Below are 23,481 nucleotides of genomic sequence, written 5' to 3'. Positions count from 1 at the left end.
CATCCCTTCCATGTAAGGTAGGACCTTCAAGGGTTTTCAAGCCCAAGGGAAAAATTGAACATAGAAAAACCGGCCGAAACTGCTAAAACATTATCAAAATCGTAAATTTTGTACGTTTTTTAGTGTTTTTTGCGGCCCTTTGAAGTAAAAACACTATATTACTGCTTATCCCTTGTGCTTACGATAATGCGAAAACAAGGAGTTATAGTCATCGTGTTTTGAGTGATAAACTCTTTGTTTAGGGGGATTTCCCCTTTCTTTCTGGGAAGGGAAAAATTACAAATATGTTTGTCCTCGGGGCCCGTCTCCTTTTTTGGGTTTTAACGGTTGGGGGTTTTTTAAAGGTGTTAATTTTTTGATCCGAGATTCGTAGTTGAGATGGTAAAGAGGGGGAGGGGTTTTAGTTGAAAATTTTGCCCCTCAGTAATTTAGTCCATACCGTTCAGTCCGCTTTGTCCTTATCACCATTAACACAATCACCACCATTATCGAAAAGACCGTAATCACATTCACGCTTTTAAAAGAAAAAAAATTTTTAATGAAACATTCTGGGAAATGTCCCCGGGTTTCGTTCGTTTAATTTAGATGTGGGTGTTTTCGTTATGGGTGATCGTTTTCACTTAACTGCGAGGGTTCTTTAAAAGGTTTTCCCCCATGGGGGGGGGAACCAAATAAAGGGTGGTTATTTTGATCGTTTAAAAAAAATTTTTAGATTAAACATCAGCTTTCTGTTTAAGGTGTCCATATGTAAAATAAAACCAAACTATTGACATTTGTTAAAAAAGGGAGGTATAATGTTTGTCAAAAAACAGGACAAGTGTTTTGACGGGGGTTTTTGTTATTGATCACCCACAGCTGGGGCTGGGGTTTTTGGGCATCTGACCGACTTAGTCCACCTCTTTGAAAGTCAGGGATGATTATAACCATTTGAGTCCAGCAAAACATCTTTTTAAGTAACTTCTAGGACTGGTGGTGGGATTTCACAGTTCAAGGGGTTTTGGGGGACATTTGGGCAGTCCACTGGGTGTCGTTTGAAAAAGGTAAATACCTTTTTGAAATGTGTGTCCCCAGTAAAAAACCTGTGTCCCCCTGGTCCTGCTTTCAGGATGCTTCCAACTGGTATATGAAAAATTGCCGTAAGAAAATGGAAATTTTCGAAAAAAAGGGGACTCCCCGTGCAGTGGCAGTTCAGCCAAGCGTGATTCTGCGGCCTTGCCCCGCAAAAGGTGTTAAAAAAAGGCCTGACCTGAAGCAACGGGCAGGGAAAAAGCCCAAACCGGGCACATGTACATCACAGAGAGGAAAAAGAGAAGACAGGGCGAAAGGTGTTTTTCAGATCGTGAGCTTTTTAAATGGGGTGATCGCCATTTTCCTGTTCGAATATTTTTTTTTCATCTTCTCCCTTTTTTTTCCCCTTATAATTTGTCCTGTGTTTTCTTTTTTCTTTTTTTCCCCCTCACCCCACCCACTACTCCCTTCTCTTTTACACATTTTCTTCCCCCCATACTCCTGTTTTTCCCCCCCCCCTTTTTCCCCTTTTTTTTTTTTCCCCTTTTTTTCTCTCTCTCTCCAGGGCCACCTATCCTGACTAACTTTTTTGGGTTTGATGCAAAATTTAAAGAAAATTTTAAAACAAGAAAAGACAATTAACCCCCCTATATATAAATTAAAAATAATATATATATATATATATATATATATATATATATATATATATATATATATATATATATTCAAAAACGGGGTATCCCACCCAAAGGGAGGGGGGCCCCCAAAAAAAACGGGTTTTTTTTTCTTTTTAAAATTTTTAATTTATACAGAGAAGGGGGGGACTGCCCTGTTTTGGATTTTTGTCGTTTTACAACTGCATGGTTTGGAGGAAAATTTTTCCACTTTCCCCTGAGATAAGAGGAAAAAACAAGAACTAAAAAAAAATGAAGAAAACCCAGGGGGGTGATTATATGCTTGTCAGTTGTGAGTGTGACCAATGTGGGAGAAGTGAAAAAATTATTTTAAATTTTTATTTTTTAAAAATATAAGACAGAAAAAAGACACCAGCAATCCTACCATCATGTAAAAATTACAGGCTTTGTTTTTCCACTTGGCAGGACGGGAGTGGGTTTCCCCAAAAAAAAAAGGGTGTCTACCAACCTACAAAAAACACACACACACACACACACACACACACACACACACACACACACACAAACACAAACACACACACAAAAAAAAAAAAAATATATATATAATATATTATATATATATAATTTTTAATATATATATAGGGAATAGGGGAAAAAATGGTAGTAAGAAAAAACTCAAATTGTCCTTTTTAAAATTTTCTTTTTTACAAAAAAATTTTTTAATTTATTTAAGTGAAATTTAAAAATTTTTTAAAAAACCAAAAAATTCCAACCATTATAACAAGGCAATTTAATTTAAAAATCCAACAAAATTTTATGTTCAAATCAAAAACACAAAAAAAATATCTTTTTTTTTATTTGAAGTTTTTAAATTATTAATAAAATTTTCCCCTTTTTCGGGAAGACGTTTTATTTAAAACCAAAAATTTTTTTTTTTCACTATATATATATATATATATATATATATTTATATATATATATATTTTATAAATATAATAATTATTTTGTTGAAAGGCAGAACTTTGGGTCTTGCTTAAAAAGCAACGCCATCTTTAAAAGGGCAAGTGAAAATTTTGTAAAAAAAATTTCGCCAAAATCTTTTGAACCTAAGAAAAAAAATATTTCACTTTTTTTGTTTATATTATAATAAAAAGAAAAGTTTTTTAAGATTCTTTTTTGGGCAAAAAAAAATTTTTAAATAAATTTAAAGAAAAAAATATCTTTAAAAAGTATAAAAGAAAATTTCAGAAAGGACTTATTTTAAATGAGTTCTTTAAAAATTTACCAGTTTACATATTCGGAAATATATATATATATATATATATATAAAAAATATATTATATTAAAAAAATTAATTTTTATTTTTTGGTGGTTGTGGTTTGTTTTTCTTTTTATAAAACCAGTTTAAATTTCTTCTAATTTTATTCATTTTTGGGTCAAATAAGAAAAAGATTATAATATAATTCTCATTCTTTTTTTAAATGCCTTTAAAATTTTTTTATCTTATTTCCTGGGGTGGGTTTTTTAAGTGGGGATGACATAAAATGGGAATTTACTTTTGTAAAAAAAAAAGGGGAAAAAAAAAATTTTAAAAAAAAATATTTCTTATGTCGATTTTGTGTTTTTTTTTTTAAAAAGAATTTAAAAAAATAAAGGAAAGAGTGAGGGTTTAAAAAAAAAAAGCGGGAGGGAGAGGAAAAAATGAAACGGGAAGGGGAAAGAAGGGGGTGATGAGGGAGGGGAGGAAAAAAGAAATGATTAGAAAATAGGGAAAATAAAGGGGGGGAGAAGGGGATAAATGAAGGAGGGGAAGAGGGGGGAAAAAATTTTGAGGAATTTTTAAGTAAATGTATGCCCCAAAAAGGGGGGAAGTAGGGAGGGGAGAAGCGGGAGGGGGGGACTTTTGAAAAAAAGGGGAAAAAAAATGGGGGAGGGAAAAAGGGAAAAAAGGAACCCTTTTATTTTTTTTATTATTATTATTATTTTATTATTATTATTATTATTATTTTATTATTATTTAATAACCTTTTTGAACAAGAATGTTAAGAGCGATTTAAAACTCAGTTTGAAGAGGAGGAGTTTGTAAAGGAAAAATAGAAAAATGGGGAAAAAATTTTGGGTATAAAAGGGGAAAAAATATAACTTTGAAGGATAATGGTATAACATCCCAAAGTAATTTTTAGAAAAAAAAGAAAATGTTAAGGTTCCAATTTTAAATGTTTAGGGGAAGGTTGTGTGTGTTAAAAATATAAAAAAAATTAATATAAATTTAAATAAATATAAAAAATATATAAAAAGATTAAAGGATGTCTTTTGAGATGATTTGAGGTTTTTCCAATAATTTTAAAAATGGGGAAAAAGGGGGATTAAGTTAGCTAAAATTATTGTATATTTGGGGAAATATTAAAAATTTTAATATTTAAATTTTGAAATATTTTGAAAATTTAAAAATGTAAAAAGAGTTTTTTTGAAATTTTTAATTTAAAAAAAATTGAGGGGGGAAGGGGGGAAAAATTATAAATATTTAATTGTGTGTTAGAAGGGAAAGGGGGGGATTATTAATTTAAAGAGAAGAAGTGATCCCGGTCCCAAGGCAAACTGGTCCTTTTATAGGCGGGGTAACCCAAATTTGGGGAAAAATCTTTTTTTTCCTGGGGATGTATAATTTTTTGGGTTTTAAATTTAAGATTTTTAAAGGGGGGGAATTTAAAAAGCTTTAGGAAGGTTGAAATTTTACATTTTTTTTAATAGAAACTTAAAAGGGGCTTTGAAAAGGTTTGGGGTGTGGGGTGGTGGGGGTGTGGGTGTTGGTGGTTTTGGGGTGGGGTGGGTTTTTAAAGCAGTTAATTTTTTGGGACTCAGTTAAATTTTTTTTAAAAATTTTGTAAGTAAGAAATTTTTTGTGAAAAGTACTGTGAAATATATAAGATGTGTTGGTTTCCCCGGGCAGAAGTAAATTTTCCAAAAATTTTCCCGCTGCCCTTTTTGTTTCCCCGTTTTGTTTTTGAAGAAATTGTGGGGAAAAAAATTTGTTTTGTGTCATTAGTGATTCGTTTATTTGGTAAAAGGTGAGAAGAGAAACAGTTAAGAATTGAAAAGAAAAAATTAAAAATGAAATGACGTTTGCCAAAGGGTTTTAAGTTTTGGGGGATAGTCCTTACTTGAGAAAAACTTTTTTCTTAAAAAAAGTAAAATATTTTTAACCTTTAATGTGTAAGTGTATATAGCGAAAAGTTTTATGTTTACAATTTTAGTTATTAATGCAAAATTGATTTTGGTTTTTACAATTTTTGGTTTTAAAATAATTGTGAAAAAGGGAATGAAATTTTTTCGCTACAAGGTGGAACATAAATTTGTTTTTGAAGTGGAGATAAAAGGGGTTTTTTAAAAACGGAAATCACAAATTACGTTGTTTTTGGGGATTTAGAAAATGGTTTAATTTTTTTTGGTGCTTTGTTTTTAGGAATTTATGAAGTTTAGGGTTAGGGTTTGCGAGAAAAATACAGGGCTGATTTTTAAAAAGGAATTGTTAAAAATTGCGTAAAACTTTTAAATGAAAACCCTGGGCAAACAGGGGATTAATTTATTGATTTTCGCCTTCTTGGGGACCCTGATTAAAAAAAAAAAAATTAAAGCTGGAATTTACTTTCCCGTTTAGGGGTTTTTTTTGTTGGTGACAAATTTTAACCCAAGGGTTGCCCCCGGGGAACCCCGTTGGGCCCCAAATCTTCCCCGGATCCCCCCTGTGACAACCCCTTTCTTAAAACAAAGGTGTAAAAAACACTCCCAGTTTTCCCCTCTTCCCTTTTAAAGGCCTAGTGTTGTAGTTTTAGCCCTTAACCTTTGTGTTTCGAAACTTCCTTATTGCTTTGAGTTCGTCAGCTGGTCGAATAATCTCAGCTGGTGGAGTGTTTTTGCCTAGCTTCGGAATTTCCTTACGTGTGGTGAAGCAACAGTGATGTCTGCTGACAGACACTGATGTACAGACGTGTGGTGAAGCAACAGTGATGTCTGCTGACAGACACTGATGTACAGACGTGTGGTGAAGCAACAGTGATGTCTGCTGACAGACACTGATGTACAGACGTGTGGTGAAGCAACAGTGATGTCTGCTGACAGACACTGATGTACAGACGTGTGGTGAAGCAACAGTGATGTCTGCTGACAGACACTGATGTACAGACGTGTGGTGAAGCAACAGTGATGTCTGCTGACAGACACTGATGTGCAGACGTGTGGTGAAGCAACAGTGATGTCTGCTGACAGACACTGATGTACAGACGTGTGGTGAAGCAACAGTGATGTCTGCTGACAGACACTGATGTACAGACGTGTGGTGAAGCAACAGTGATGTCTGCTGACAGACACTGATGTACAGACGTGTGGTGAAGCAACAGTGATGTCTGCTGACAGACACTGATGTACAGACGTGTGGTGAAGCAACAGTGATGTCTGCTGACAGACACTGATGTGCAGACGTGTAGTGAAGCAACAGTGATGTCTGCTGACAGACACTGATGTACAGACGTGTGGTGAAGCAACAGTGATGTCTGCTGACAGACACTGATGTGCAGACGTGTAGTGAAGCAACAGTGATGTCTGCTGACAGACACTGATGTGCAGACGTGTGGTGAAGCAACAGTGATGTCTGCTGACAGACACTGATGTGCAGACGTGTGGTGAAGCAACAGTGATGTCTGCTGACAGACACTGATGTACAGACGTGTAGTGAAGCAACAGTGATGTCTGCTGACAGACACTGATGTGCAGACGTGTGGTGAAGCAACAGTGATGTCTGCTGACAGACACTGATGTACAGACGTGTGGTGAAGCAACAGTGATGTCTGCTGACAGACACTGATGTGCAGACGTGTGGTGAAGCAACAGTGATGTCTGCTGACAGACACTGATGTGCAGACGTGTGGTGAAGCAACAGTGATGTCTGCTGACAGACACTGATGTACAGACGTGTAGTGAAGCAACAGTGATGTCTGCTGACAGACACTGATGTACAGACGTGTGGTGAAGCAACAGTGATGTCTGCTGACAGACACTGATGTACAGACGTGTAGTGAAGCAACAGTGATGTCTGCTGACAGACACTGATGTACAGACGTGTAGTGAAGCAACAGTGATGGTTGCTGACAGACACTGATGTACAGACGTGTAGTGAAACAACAGTGATGTCTGCTGACAGACACTGATGTACAGACGTGTAGTGAAGCAACAGTGATGTCTGCTGACAGACACTGATGTACAGACGTGTGGTGAAGCAACAGTGATGGCTGCTGACAGACACTGATGTACAGACGTGTAGTGAAACAACAGTGATGTCTGCTGACAGACACTGATGTACAGACGTGTAGTGAAGCAACAGTGATGGCTGCTGACAGACACTGATGTGCAGACGTGTGGTGAAGCAACAGTGATGGCTGCTAACAGACACTGATGTACAGACGTGTGGTGAAGCAACAGTGATGGCTGCTGACAGACACTGATGTACAGACGTGTGGTGAAGCAACAGTGATGGCTGCTGACAGACTGATGTACAGACGTGTGGTGAAGCAACAGTGATGTCTGCTGACAGACACTGATGTACAGACGTGTGGTGAAGCAACAGTGATGGCTGCTGACAGACACTGATGTACAGACGTGTAGTGAAGCAACAGTGATGGCTGCTGACAGACTCGTGCACAGATGAAGGAACAACAATAGGACGAGAACTCAAATGTTTATTGCAATTGAAACACAGTGATAATTTTCATATTCATATAATGGTAATTGAAAGAGGATATTTTCTCCAGCAAGATGAAGAGACTTGAAAGTAACAGTGAAAGTAACAGTGAAAGTAACAGTGAAAGTAACAGTGAAAGTAACAGTGAAAGTAACTGAAAACATTCATTACTAAGAATGGAAATTGAGAGAGAGTAAAAGATAAGTGAAATATTAATGACTTTTTTTCCACTTACGGATGACGATAATTTGTATGGGACGAGAGTTTTTAGTATGAAAAGAGTAAATTATAATAAAAAACAAAAACAAATGAGCGGTGTTGGCGAGCCCCGCCCCTTAGACTACTGGGGTCGTCTCCACTGATTTCTCCCCTCTTTGGCCTCATATCTCCTCCTGAAGCATCTAAGTTATTCCACTTTTCAGCCACCCTAAGACTGTGTGTGTGTTAGGTAGTTACTGGTTGTCAAAGGTATTTTTCTGTAGATACTTAGCCTTTTGTATGTGTGACGTTAGTGACCAGCTCTTAAGAGGTTTGTGTTTTTATTCTTTTGTGAGTGTGTTTGTAAGGGTACAAAACATAGAATATTGCTCAGGTTAACGATTGTAGAGGATCTAATCCGTCCTGACATACTCTCCTCGACGCTCTTATTCCTCTTAGACTCCATTCATTAAAGATCTGAAGTGCTTTCTTCAGGAGCTTGAAGAAAGAGCTCCTGAAAACGGTTTTGGGGACTTTTTTTTTCTCCGAGAGCACTTAGCCAGGAGGGAGAGATAGCAACAGCCTCCAGTGTGAGTATCGAGAGCACTTAGCCAGGAGGGAGAGATAGCAACAGCCTCCAGTGTGAGTGTCGAGAGCACTTAGTAGGAGGGAGAGATAGCAACAGCCTCCAGTGTGAGTGTCGAGAGCACTTAGCTAGGAGGGAGAGATAGCAACAGCCTCCAGTATGAGTGTCGAGAACACTTAGCTAGGAGGGAGAGACAGCCTCGAGTGTGTGTGTCAGCTCTGTGAGAAAACCCCCTGTCTTTCTTTCTCTCACTCTCTCTCACGATGCTGCCCAAGTCTCTGACACTAGACCAGCTGGTAGGGCGGCCCTGGGGCTATACCAGAGCCCAAAACCTCAGGCTCAAGGTGGGTTTCTCACTGTTCATATGTATATATACACATGCACACATTATCTACACATGTTCACACACACACACACACACACACACACACACACACACACACACACACACACACACTCATCCACTCACACACACACACACACACACACACACACACACACACACACACACACACACTCACACACACACACACACACACACACACACACACACTGTATAATCTCAGTTTTTTGTCGATAATTCAATAAAAGTAATTTATTGTGGTAATTGATGCCATTTCATGTTAGGATAATTATAACTGCCAGGTTTGAGAGGAAAGATGATAGCTGCTGTTAATTGTAATGGGTAGCTCCTATTAACAGTGCCATGGGTAATGGGTGTGCATGAGGCCGTTCCTATTACGCGCCCAGGTGGGTCAGTACTGCCACTCAGGTGGGTCAGTACTGCCACTCAGGTAGGTCAGTACCGCCACTCAGGTAGGTCAGTACCGCCACTCAGGTAGGTCAGTACCGCCACTCATGTGGGTCAAAAAAAAAAAACAGTTATCTTAAACATAATTATCTAAAAGAATTTAGCGTTCTTTGAAAAAAAAAACAATTGGCATTATTTAATATTTCACTATTTCAAAAAAATAATTATATTGTATTATACGCTATATTATACGCTCCGTAATGGATGGTTACGTTCAGGTTAACGCTGTATGATCCTTACGGGTTAAGCGCTTAAATTATTATTAATAATAACACAAAAATTGCAGCTGGCAGAGTTATCAAGAACCAGTTTTCTCGTTGCATTCTATCGGCATTTGCAACTTAAAAAAAAAACCTCCCGCTCTATCCCTTAACAAAAGATATTTACAGTCAGCTCTCTTACGAGGCTCCTTCATTTTTTGTTGGATTTTTTTTTTTTTCGTAAATGCGATTGAAAACTTACGTCCATAATTGAATACTCTGTGGAGAGGTCTTCACAGTACGCTCTGATCAGTTTTTTTTTATGCACTTTTTTCAGTCGCTTTTACGAAAAGCTGCACTCTAAAGCGATTGAAAAAGTACATTGAAAATTGGAGAGTATATATATTATGAAGGCCTTTCTACATAGTTATATTTTTGTTGCATGTTTTCAATCGCATTTGCGGGAAGTTACACTAAATAGAGGAGATTTATAAGAGATTATATAAAATATATTTATCTCCTCCCTCACTCCGCTTTTTTAATATTTGTGTTGCTTTGTGGAGTATGAAAACGTTTTACCCTCATGTGGAGTATGAAAACGTTTTGACCTCATATCAGCTGAGGTGTGGCGAGGCTGAGGAGGTGGAGGGGGAGGTTATCTCAGACTCCAGACACCCTGGGCTCACCCTCAGCTTAACGTCACCCTCGGCTCTGCTACCTCCCAGCACTCATCATCCCACCGAGATTGTCTCCCCCGTCAACATATACAAGGTTAGTATCGCACGAGGGCTGCTGCTGGTGCTGCTGCTGGTGCTGATGCTGATGCTGCTGGTACGGAAACCACAAGAGTTTACCCTTGAGACTGAGCACGGGAACCACTCACAGAAAACGAGCTGTGAAAGAGCATGGGAGACTTTTTTTTTCATGTATACACACTGGCTGTCGCATCCTACGGCCCTTGTGTACATTGGTGATTTCGTCTCATTTGACAGCGCATCGTGGTCTAGTGAATGTTTCTATTTGTTTTATTTTTATGTTGCTCGATACCCTCATCCTCCCCTCTCCTCCGTCTATGTAATATGACTGAAAAGCTGTATTCTTCTGTGAGAACACAAGTTGACCCTGCCACAAGAGAATGCACGTTCTTCTCAGTTCACTGTTCCCGGTGTGAGACCTGTGGATGTACAGGCGTCATGCCCGCAGTTATGGGTATATAGAGACAATATACCGAACAAGCTGTTTGTTTTTGTGACAACGTTTCGCTCAGGGTATATTTATCACGCCAACACCTGATAAAGCTCTGCCCAGTAAAGGCTTGTTCAGCATAGCGTGTCTTTATTATACACAGAACTCACACTGAAGGCAGCAGTTTGATGTTGGTTCCATGTGCTGTTCTTGTATGTGCACTTGCAAGTATAGCTTTGCGTTGCATTATATCACATATTTATACAACTGTTGACATTGTCTGGATCGTGAATTATATACGTTTTCCTATAATTGTTATATATCTGGTATATCGTTGTTATTGTTTTCATACGCTTATCACATCCTATATATATATATATATATATATATATATATATATATATATATATATATATATATATATATATATATATATATATAGACACACACACACGGTACGTGTGTCAATTGTGAGGAGTGGTATTGAAATTACTCTAAATATCCCTTTTGTTATTGTAATGTTTGCCAGTGTTAGATGTTTACCGCTGTTACTTTGCCAATGTTACTACGACATCGAACATTGCAATAGGTCTCAGTGCAACTGTCTTGCTTGTTTAGATTGCTGTTGCTGTCCATTATGCAATTGCTACAGTCTTACCAACACTGGTAGGGTAGGATCCTGGCGTTGATCCAGATGTGCTAATTTCAGAGTACTTTTAAGCTTGGAAGACCTTTATTTTGCGATGTTTCGTCCACTTGGTAAAACGTCGTGTATCAAGGTTTTTTTTTAATTGCTAAAAGTAGCTCTGCAATTACCACTTCTAGTGGTAATTTTCTATTATTACAACTATTACTATCACTGCTACTATTACCACTTCAACTATTTCAATTTTAGACCTAATATAATTACTATCACTGCCAGTACCTCTACTAACACTCGTTACAGCTATTAAGAGTACTGCTATTATTGCGGCTATTACTTTAGCTGCTGTAACTACTGCTTTTATTACTAGAACAATTACTATGTTTCCACATAATGCTACCATAGATAATAATCATAATAATCTAAATAATACTTTCCCAAAGTCGCGCCCGTCTTTAATGGTACTAAAATAACCCTAATAAATTATCATCCGTAACAGCATAGTTATCATCCATAGTAATGCCATAACTGTCATCCATAACAACAGTAAAAGGAACAGTCAGCAACCAATAACAAAAACACGAAAGCATTCCCCTTTTTTGTTGTTGGGTCGAAAACTGACTGTGTTTGTTCGTAATGACACGATTGCAAACAAACCATACCCCGGCCGGGATTGAACCCGCGGTCATAGTCTCAAAACTCCAGCCCGTCGCGTTAGCCACTAGACCAGCTAGCCACAATAAGATTCATCCAACTAGGTATATTTCTACACCATAGGAAGGTTAGCACAGGCACCACTGTGACCACAAATGCAACGGGCTGGAGTTTTGAGACTCTATGACCGCGGGTTCAATCCCGGCCGGGGGTAAGGTTCGCTGTCAGTGTTGTGTTGTGTTGGTCTCTGGTACACTGGAGGTGTTGCAAGGTTTTCCCACAACCAGTTTTTCAACGTTTTTTTTTCTTGTTTGTTTTTCTTGTATTTTTTTTCTTTTATTTTTCATTCGCTTATTATTTTTCGTTGTTTTATTTATTTCCTGTAATTTGCAGGTTTTATTATTATTTTCCTTCAGTTTTTCATTTCCTTCTTTTCATGACCTGTTTTCTTTCTTCGTTTTTTTTATAGCTCGTTCTCACTTTTTTTTTCTCACTGCTCCCATCGTTTGTTTCTTTCTCATTTTTTTATATTCTTTATCATAACTTGCTTCTGCTTCATCTTACTGTACACTGTTAGCTGATCAAATTCATTACCTCTCTCTCTCTCTCTCTCTCTCTCTCTCTCTCTCCTGCGAATATATATAATTAAACGATGATTTTTATTTCATATTTGGAAATTATTGAACAAAGAGAAGCAACACAACATTGAAAGACCAAAATGTTGAAAGACCACAACATTGAAAGACCACAACATTGAAAGACCACAACATTGAAAGACCAAAACGTTGAAAGACAACAACATTGAAAGACCACAACGTTGAAAGACCACAACATTGAAAGACCACAACGTTGAAAGACCACAACATTGAAAGACCACAACATTGAAAGACCACGACGTTGAAAGACCACAACATTGAAAGACCACAACATTGAAAGACCACAACATTGAAAGACCACAACATTGAAAGACCAAAACGTTGAAAGACCACAACATTGAAAGACCACAACGTTGAAAGACCACAACATTGAAAGACCACAACGTTGAAAGACCACAACATTGAAAGACCACAACATTGAAAGACCACGACGTTGAAAGACCACAACATTGAAAGACCACAACATTGGAAGACCACAACAATGAAAGACCACAACATTGAAAGACCACAACGTTGAAAGACCACAGCATTGAAAGACCACAGCATTGGAAGACCACAACAATGAAAGACCACAACAATGAAAGACCACAACATTGAAAGACCACAACAATGAAAGACCACAACATTGAAAGACCACAACATTGAAAGACCACAACATTGAAAGACCACAACATTGAAAGACCACAACATTGAAAGACCACAACAATGAAAGACCACAACAATGAAAGACCACAACATTGAAAGACCACAACATTGAAAGACCACAACAATGAAAGACCACAACAATGAAAGACCACAACAATGAAAGACCACAACATTGAAAGACCACAACAATGAAAGACCACAACAATGAAAGACCACAACATTAAAAGACCACAACATTGAAAGACCACAACATTGAAAGACCACAACAATGAAAGACCACAACAATGAAAGACCACAACAATGAAAGACCACAACATTGAAAGACCACAACAATGAAAGACCACAACAATGAAAGACCACAACATTAAAAGACCACAACAATGAAAGACCACAACATTGAAAGACCACAACAATGAAAGACCACAACAATGAAAGACCACAACATTGAAAGACCACAACAATGAAAGACCACAACATTGAAAGACCACAACAATGAAAGACCACAACAATGAAAGACCACAACAATGAAAGACCACAACATTGAAAGACCACAACAATGAAAGACCACAACATTAAAAGACCACAACATTGAAAGACCACAACAATGAAAGACCACAACATTAAAAGACCACAACATTGAAAGACTATAACATTGAAAGACCACAATAAAAGACCACAGTGAAAGACCACAATAAAAGACCACAACATTGAAAGACCACTACAAAAGACCACTACAAAAGACCACAACAATGAAAGACCACAACAAACCATACCACGGGAGGGATTGAACCCGCGGTCAGAGTCTTAAAACTCCAGACCGTCGCGTTAGCCACTTGACCAGCTGGCCACAATAAGATTCGTCCAACTAGGTATATTTCTACACTATTTGTGGTCACAGTGGTGCCTATGCTAACCTTCCTATGGTGTAGAAATATACCTAGTTGGACGAATCTTATTGTAGCTAGCTGGTCCAGCGGCTAACGCGACGGTCTGGAGTTTTGAGACTCTCTGACCGCGGGTTCTATCCCCGCCCGTGGTATGGTTTGTTTGCAATCGTGTCATTACGATTTCGTGAGTCATGTTAAAGACCACAATAATAAGTCTATTCCTCGTGAGGTTTTACGCCAAATTTGATTACCCTCTGTCCCCTACGGGTTTACCACTTTCCGATGTAGTTGAAGTTAAGTTCTGGGGGAACTTACGAAACTAAGGTCTGGCGGAACTTAAGTTCTGGGGGAACTTACGAAACTAAGGTCTGGCGGAACTTAAGTTCTGAAGAAACTTACGAAGCTCAGTTCTGGCGGAACTTAGAAAGCTAGGTTTTAGAGGAACTTTGGACATTAAGTTCTAGAGGAACTTAGGAAGCTAGGTTTTAGAGGAACTTAGGAAGCTAGGTTCTAGAGGAACTTAGGAAGATAAGTTTTAGAGGAACTTAGGAAGCTAAGTTCTAGAGGAGCTTAGGGAGCTACGTTCTAGAGGAACTTAGGGAACTAAGTTCTAGAGGAACTTAGGAATCAAAGTTCTGGAGGAAATTATAAAGTTCTGGAAGAACTTGCAAAGTTTGTTAAAAAAGATGCCCAGAATTCAATCGTTTGTTCCCAGCTAACAAACTAAGTTAGAAACGACAACTTAAACGTTTCGACCTCTCGTCGGTTTGATAATGGTCAAGGATTGACCGAAATGTTGCCTGATTTTCAATTCAGGTCTGTGGGAGAATTTGTGAATTGTTCCATCCTTGGTATTGAGATTTTTTTTCACTTCATACCTGTGAGAGGCTTTTGATCCAGGGAAACTGTATCAACAATATTACTTGTGTAGTATGTATTTCCTACCAGCATTTATAGGCAGGCTCTCTGGCCAAGCCTTAAAGTTACATGACTCCCCGTTTGAACCAGGCATTTAGGCTGTAGCCTTCTTAGGCTCAAGCAGGCTTACCAGACGGTCAGATGGACAGGCTGGGCTCCGCCATGATTACCAGTGTAATGCCTCCATAACAGTCTGCAGTTTTCTTGCTACCAGCGCTTCTCCAACGACCCCCATAATAACAGTCTGCAGTTTTCTTGCTACCAGCGCTTCTCCAACGACTCCCATAATAACAGTCTGCAGTTTTCTTGCTATCAGCTCTTCTCCAACGACCCCCATAATAACAGTCTGCAGTTTTCTTGCTGCCAGAGCTTCTCCAACGACCCCCATAATAACAGTCTGCAGTTTTCTTGCTATCAGCTCTTCTCCAACGACCCCCATAATAACAGTCTGCAGTTTTCTTGCTGCCAGAGCTTCTCCATCGACCCCCATAACAAGAGTCTGCAGTTTTCTTGCTGCCAGAGCTTCTCCAACGACCCCCATAACAGTCTGCAGTTTTCTTGCTGCCAGCGCTTCTCCAACGACCCCCATAATAACAGTCTGCAGTTTTCTTGCTGCCAGCGCTTCTCCAACGATCCCCATAATGACTGAAGCTACCCTCCCGTGTCTCGAGTCTGATCTGATCACCTCTGGTATGAACTTCGGTAATTGATACTGACAAATTGGCTGTATAAAAGGCACGTGAGGAAACAGTAGGACGTGTTTAATAGAGAACATTTCAGTCCTGGGACCTTGATCGCTTGTGTGTTAGAAGGTTGGGTTAGGGAAGGTTAGTCAGGAAACAAGACAAGTGTTTCCTGACGCGTGTCTTAGTCATATGATGACCCGCAGCTGGAGCTTTTGGTCATGTGACTGAGGTTTTCCGCTGGCTTACCCCTTCACCCTTTTAAAACTTATGGTTGTAATTGTGTGTTAGAAGTGATCAAGGTCCCAGGACCGAAACGTCCTGGTGTATGCTCACTTGTTTTTCTAAACTAATTACCTCTCTCCAGGTGCTATGAACCCCTACGGTCTTAGCTCTTCCCAGTGTGTATAATAACGAAATTTGTATGTGCCCTCAGCTGATAACCTGGGCTGTGGTGTTGGCAGACCTATTGATGGTCAGCGCCCCCGCTGCTCGGTCCTAGACCAAGCCTCATGGATGACGACCTGGTCTCCTGCTAGTTCACCTTAGAATTCTACCTAGAATTCACCTAAGAAGTCTACCTAGAATTCACTTTTTGAATTTTTAAATTTTTGTCGTTACTGCTTTTGATTTTCCCAGTAATATTTTATTTGGGGCCACAATTTTATATTAGATTATTAATTTCCATGTTTGAATTTTGTGTATTACAATGTATAATATCAAAGTTTGTATATTAATGTATAAATGGGAAAAAATTGTTTATTTACAATGTACAAAGAGCAAAATTTGTATATTGTATGACTATAATTTGTGTATATTATGTATAAATTGCAAAAAAAATCATGTTTTTATTTTAAAATGGGCATCTTTTCGTCCATCAAAAATGTAACTTTGATAATGCTACTTTTATCAACGATATTTTCATGAGTAGCCTAGACGAAATATAATCATGGGATAAGTGCTAAACCCGCAGGGTGTGTTAGAGCGTCTTGGGAATGGGGGAAGGGGTTAATCAAGGACGGTAGCTTCAGTTCATTGGACCGAGAGCCCTTCAGCAGCGTCAGCGTAACGTCTTTGAAGGAAGGCGACATGTTAGTCAGAGGAGGCATTCCGCTTGAGGCATTAATTCCTCTCTCGTTTATTCCTTTACTAGGGTCAGTCACCTGGTTAATAACTAGCGTGGTTCGTGAGTGGTCAGACTATCCTCCCCATCCCCCGTCTTCACACTCTCATTGCTTTCGTTATAATGATAATGTGTATAATTTTTTTGGTTAAAAAATAAGCTTCGTTGTTGAAATATGCTTAGAATTACGTAGGAGATATTCAGATATAGTTGTTAAGGCTCGTTTAAATATAGGCTTTATACGACCTAGAGAGACTTTCTAGAGCACGAAGTAACACGTACAGTGTGTGTGTGTGTGTGTGTGTGAGAGAGAGAAAGAACTTTTTTGATGACTTCAGCAGTGGTTCCCCTAACTAGCACTGACTACTTTGTTTACATCCGGACGCCTTGGTGATCGTACACGATGCACTAGTTGTCGTTCCGTAGAGATCACTCACACCCATAAATTTTGTGTAGAACCTAGTTCAGATTTCTCTGTATTTGGGAATGAGAGAATCATCACTTTTATAGTGTAGTAACGCATCATTGTGTCTGATCTAATAGCTAACGAGAGTTTATCAATTGTGAACATATTCTCTCATCTCCAGTCTGGACAAGCATTAATATTAGTAAGACAGGTTATTAACCAAGCTTTTCTTTCTGTATTTTGGTTACCTCTTTCCCCTCGTCCTCTTCCCTAATACCGTAGAGACCTGCATATAGAAACCTGTAATCCTATCACTGTATCCCTGTACATAAGTGTTGCATTTTTTTGTGAGTGTTTTTGCTGTAGAAAGTAGCTGCATTTTTGGCGTCATCGAATGAGTTAGAGGCGCGTATAATACCTGTAATAATGATAAACCAATGGAACTATGTTGATTAATATCTAATTTGGTAAAATTATTTTGTAGGTTTCAGTTATTCTTTCAGGATCCTTTATATGTATATGCATTATTATTTTATTTTTAATTAAAATCGTCTCAACAGAATTTGAATTAACCATTTTCTTTCAGTAGAAGTCTCTTGAAGGGACCTCGATTCCACATTATTTTCTGTTTACTCTGCCACTCCCCTCCCCTCCCCTCCCCTCCCCTCATCCCACCCTTCCCAACCCCTCCCCTCCCCTCACCCCACCCTTCCCCACTCACGTTTCATTTACCCGATTTTTAACATTAAAAAAATTATATTTTTTGGTAGTGTTCCATTTTTTAGCTAAATAATAAAAAAGGATTCATCATACCGGTTCCATTATTTTGCGGTATGTGAGTGGTTTATATATACGGCGTTTCCTCCCCCCTTCCCATCACCCTATAAATACTGTTCATGTGTGTGAACAAAATAATTGACTCTGCCTCTCTTTACTGTTTGAAATTAAAGGAAAAATGATCGATCCAGAAATGCGATGTGGCACCTGGAAAACTGTACAAGGAAAATGTTCGCCTGTGATTGGCTGACAGGGAGACTAGCACCGTATTAGCCAGTCAGATCAGCACCATATTACTCAGTCAGATAATCACCCTGTTAGCCAATCAGATAAGCACCATATTTAGCCAGTCAGATAAGCACCACATTAATCACTCGTAAATAATGCAACTAAATAATTACCCTAATCCACACGCTCATTCAGCTCGTCCCTAAACACAAGCAATTTAATCTCCCTTGATGGTGGCTGCCTTGATGCTGGTACACAGCTCTTGGTCCATGGATGTGGAGCTGCCCTTTCCTTCCTGGGGTCACATACACCTCGTCTCCCCCCCCCTAATTTCTGGAAGTCAAAAACACGCAATAGACCTCTCCCCCTCTTTTGTTTTAAATGTGTGTGTATACTTATACAAGAAGATAGGGTGGTGTGTATTTTAATGATTAGCATAATTCTGGTATTATGACATCCCTCGTACACTCGTACTGTCTACCCGTCTATCCCCTTATGTCTACCTCGTCTATCCCCTTGTGTCTACCTCATCTGTTCTGTCTACCTTGTCTATCCTGTCTACCGCGTCTATCCCTCTCCTACCTCGTCTGTTCCCATCTACCTCGCCTATCCCCCGTCTGCCTAGTCTGTCCCGCTGTCTCGTCTATTCCCGTCTACCTTGTCTTTCCCCTTGTCTACCTAGTCCTGTCTACTCGTCTGTCTATCATATTGATTTTAGTAATCAGTTCAGTTTATACTGATTGTCCTTCTTCCCAGTTTGTTCCTGTATATTAATTATCCATCCCAATCTGTCCCTATATATATTAATTTATCTATCCATCCTATTCCTATATTGACTGTCACTATCCTCTCTCTTTATTACCTCTCTCCTTGTCTCTTTTATCAAATGTCTCTATTCTCTGTCTGTTTTCCGCTTGTTTGCTTTTCCAACCTGTTGTCTATCCCATCATATTAACTCTATCCCTTCAGCCTGTCCCTTGCTTAACCCATCTTTTAGCCTTCCCTGACCTATCCTCAAAGCACACGTGTCATTTGACCCATCCTTTATCTGTTCCCCATTTATCACTTCAGATTTCCCCTTATTCCACCTTTATTCTCTAATTTCTCACTTTTCTCAATCTGTTTTTATCCTAACATATTTATTCCCTACCCTGCTTCATTCGTTACACATATAACACTGCCCCATCTCACGCCTGTCCCTTGTTACAATGCCCCATCTCACGCCTATCCCTTGTTACAATGCCCCATCTCACGTCTATCCCTTGTTACAATGCCCCATCTCACGCCTATCCCTTGTTACAATGCCCCATCTCACGCCTATCCCTTGTTACAATGCCCCATCTCACGCCTATCCCTTGTTACAATGCCCCATCTCACGCCTATCCCTTGTTACAATGCCCCATCTCACTCCTATGCCTTTTACACTGCCCCACCTCACGCCTGTCCCTTCTACACTTTCCATAGACAACCTATCTTCTCCCCCACACTTCCTATCCACACCTGATTTTGCCCAAATTTTCGCTAAAAGCTTGACTTCCTATCCGTACACCAATCCACACGTATACGCAACCTATCCACACATCTACACTACCTATCCACACCTACACTACCTAGCCACACCCACACCTACGCTACCTAGCCACACCCACACTTACATTACCTAGCCACACCCACACATACACTAACTAGCCACACCCACACCTATACTACCAAGCCACACTCACACCTACAATACCTAGCCGCATCTACAGTACCTAGCCACACCTACACTACCTAGCCACACCTACACTACCTAGCCACACCCACACCACCTAGCAACACCCACACCTACACTACCTAGCCACACCTACACTACCTAGCCACACCCACACCACCTAGCAACACCCACACCTACACTACCTAGCCACACCCACACCACCTAGCAACACCCACACCTACACTACCTAGCCACACTCACACAATACCTAGCCGCACCTACAGTACCTAGCCACACCTACACTACCTATCCACACCCACACCTACACTACCTAGCCACACCCACATCTACACTACCTAGCCATACCCATACCTTCACTACCTAGCCACACCCAGACCACCTAGCCACACCCACACTACCTAGCCACACCTACGATACTTAGCCACACCCATACCTACACTACCTAGCCACACCCACACTACCTAGCCACACCCACACCTACAATACCTAGCTACACCTACACTACCTAGCCACACCTACAATACCTAGCTACACCTACACTACCTAGCCACACCACTACCTAGCCACACCCACACTACCTAGCCACACCCACACTACTTAGCCACACCCACACCTACACTACCTAGCCGTACCTACACTACCTAGCCGCACCTACACCTACCCTACCTAGCCACACCTACAATACCTAGCCATACCTACAATACCTAGCCACACCTACAGTACCTAGCCATACTTACAGTACCTAGCCACACCTACAGTACCTAGCCATACCTACAGTACCTAGCCATACCTACAGTACCAACCACACCTACAGTACCTAACCACACCTACAGTACCTAACCACACCTACAGTACCTAGCCACACATACAGTACCTAGCCATACCTACACTACCTAGCCACACCAACACCTAGCCACACCTGCATTACCTAGCCGCTCACCATCAGTAAACTAACCGTGTTTCCTGTGTGTTCCTGGCGAAGGCGTCGGTTCTGATGGTTCCAGTAGCAACAGAGCGTCTGATTGGCAGCGGTCCCACCATCACCACCACCACCAGCACCACCACTACCACCACCACCACCGCCGGCACCACCATCACCACCTCCACCACCCACCACCAGCCACCACCACCACCAGCCTCCCACCAACCATCTCAAGGTAAGATGGATCTGTTGTTACCTTCCTTTTTCACTTTCAACAGTTACCCAAGTTTATTTTCTTGGCCAATCAGGTGGCTTGATGTGCATTTTCTTGACCAATAATATCTTACGCATTTCTTGACCAATCACGTGGCCTTGTGTGTAATATCTTGGCCAATCACGTGTCTTTGTGTGTATTTTCATCACCTATTACGTGGTTTGTTTGTTGATTATCAACCAGTTATATCACGGTGTCTTGTCCTCACCTTCCTCTCTCTCTCTCGCTCTCCCTCTCTCTCGCTCTCCCTCTCTCTCACAAATCAAAGAAACCCTGTTAACTTGGGTCTGTTGGTTTCCCCTTCCTTCCCTGTTAGTTTCTACATTGTCACTCCCCTCATATGTGTTGTTATTGTCCCTTATATCTTGTTGCTTCCCCTCATATATCTGTCACTGTTTCCCCTCATATATCTGTCACTGTTTCCCCTCATATTTCTAACACTGCTTCCCCTCGTATATCACTGCTTTCCCTCGTATATCACTGCTTCCCCTCGTATATCACTGCTTCCCCTCATTATATATATATTTCTTCTTTTATAGTTCTTGTTTTTAATGTTTTTATTTTATTTGTTTTCGTTTAAGACTGGTTCTCCGATCGTTTTCTTATTCCCATCTTCTCTTCTGACTTTCCTCCCCCATCTACTCTTTCTTATCCCTCTTCTTTCACTGCCTCGTTTTCCTCTTGTTTTTATCTTTGTTTTCTTTTTATCTTTGCTTATCTTTCTTTTGTTCTAATTCCTCCCCAGGCTCATTCTTTTTCCATCCTTATTCTCTTCTTCCCTTTTCCTCTTCTATCTCTCTTTTCCTTTTTTTTTTACACAGGGTTTGACAAGGTTAAGGATCCCTAGCTTTATTGACAGCTATTTACAGGTTAAGGATTCCTAACTTTATTGGCAAGCTAAGAGCTGTTACCTACATCAGCTCATTTGAAAGCATTTTTATTGTTATGAGACATACAAGTAGGGAACAGGATGAAGTTGGAGCCATCTGTGGGCCAGCATTTTCATTTGATCAACTGACTTTATCTCGTTGACATCATTATGCTGTACGAATGTGTTCCATACTCGAGTCATCCTGGGTATGTATGATCTCAGATGGAGTGATGTTCTGGAGAAGGGTACAGCCAGAGTGAAGTTGCTGCTTTCTGCCCGTCTTGTGGCATAAAAGCTTGTTTCACGCTGTCCTCGAAGTGGATCCAAGTGTGGTACTTTGACAATATTGGCCTTGTACATAACAGTAAGGCCACCCACATCCCTCCTATGTTGAAGGCTCTGCTGAAATGACAGATCTATCCAGGATGGGTCCAGGCGAGAGATGAGACGTCTTGCTCTGTTCTCTACTCTGTCAAGCAGTCGCAGATGAGAGGGGGGGGGGGCAGGCAAACCAAGAAAGTGGAGCATACTCAAGGTGTGAGCGTACTTGTGCCTCGTACAGAATCTTGCAACCCCTACTGTCAAGCAGATGCGAGATACGGCGAAGTGCTGTAAGCTTCATGGCTGCCTTGTTTGCAAGATTTACAACATGGTTCTTCATGATTAGTTTGGAGTCAAATATCACCTCAAGGATATCAACTTCTTCTCCAGGTGCCAACACCCTCCCATTCATCCTTACTACTGCACCAGCATTACCATCATGGTGCCTAGAGACGATCATCATTTGCGTTTTCTCAGTGCAAATGTTACTTGCCATCTATTTCCCCAAGCTGTTATAGCTCTCAGCTGGTGATTGATGTAGCTTAGAGCAGCTGGCATTTCTTCTCTTGGATAAGTGAATGTCAGTGTACAGTCGTCTGCATATGCATGTGATTCTGGGATGAGATGAAGGTCGTTGAAGTAGACATTCCATAACAATGGTCCCAGTACGCTTCCTTGTGGAACACTTGCCCCAATAGGATGTCTTGCTGATTCCGTTCCATTGAGAACTACACTTAGAGATCTACCATGAAGGTAATCACTAGGGGGAGACATAGCGTAGAGCCTGCAATTCCCAGTGCTTGAAGTTTTGCTGAGAGGCCCTGGTGCCACACCCGGTCGAAAGCGCCAGCAATGTCCAGTGCTACCGCACAGCTGACTTTGGATTCATCCAGTGGCTGGTGCCACTTAGTGGAGAAGTTTAACAACAGATCAGCAGCAGAGTAACCTTTCCTGAAGCCATATTGACGATCACAAAGTAGTGAGTGGTAGTCAAAAAACTCTGTCATTTGTCTTGAGATTATTGTCTCAAGGATCTTACCAGTGATTGACAGGAGTGACACTGGTCTGTAGTTGCTGATTTCTGCTCTGCTCTTCTTTTTGTGAACAGAGACTACATTTGCCTCTTTCCACAGAGAGGGCCATTTACACTGTACTAGGCAGTGCTGAAAGATGCGAGTTAGAGGTGCTGCTAGCTGGTCTGCACATCTTCTCAGCAATCTTGGGCTCAACTTGTCTGGGCCCACAGCCTTTTCTTGGTCAAGCGATTTAAGAAGGAAATGCACCTCCTCCTGCCTTATTGTCACCACTGACAGTTTTGACACAGTTCTTGCAGCTAGCCAAGGAGGATCCCTTGCTGGATCAGGAACTTGCATTTTGGTAGCAAAGTGTTCAGCAAAGA

General features: G+C 40.2%; 1 protein-coding gene across 1 annotated transcript in view; it reads left to right on the top strand.

Annotated features, from left to right (window-relative positions):
• LOC128703604 (multiple PDZ domain protein) overlaps positions 1-23,481 on the top strand; it is a 623,082-nt gene that overhangs the window by 532,929 nt on the left and 66,672 nt on the right. The window contains exons 19-20 of the mRNA XM_070101112.1: positions 9,791-9,943; positions 20,677-20,851. Coding sequence (XP_069957213.1) covers positions 9,791-9,943; positions 20,677-20,851 — 328 coding nt within the window. The remainder of the gene's footprint in view (positions 1-9,790; positions 9,944-20,676; positions 20,852-23,481) is intronic.

The sequence above is a fragment of the Cherax quadricarinatus genome, chromosome 76 (genome assembly GCF_038502225.1).
Source record: "Cherax quadricarinatus isolate ZL_2023a chromosome 76, ASM3850222v1, whole genome shotgun sequence".
NCBI classification, from domain to species: Eukaryota; Metazoa; Arthropoda; class Malacostraca; order Decapoda; family Parastacidae; genus Cherax; species Cherax quadricarinatus.
Note: the sequence above shows the minus strand (reverse complement) of the source record. Positions and strands in the feature narration are given on the sequence as shown.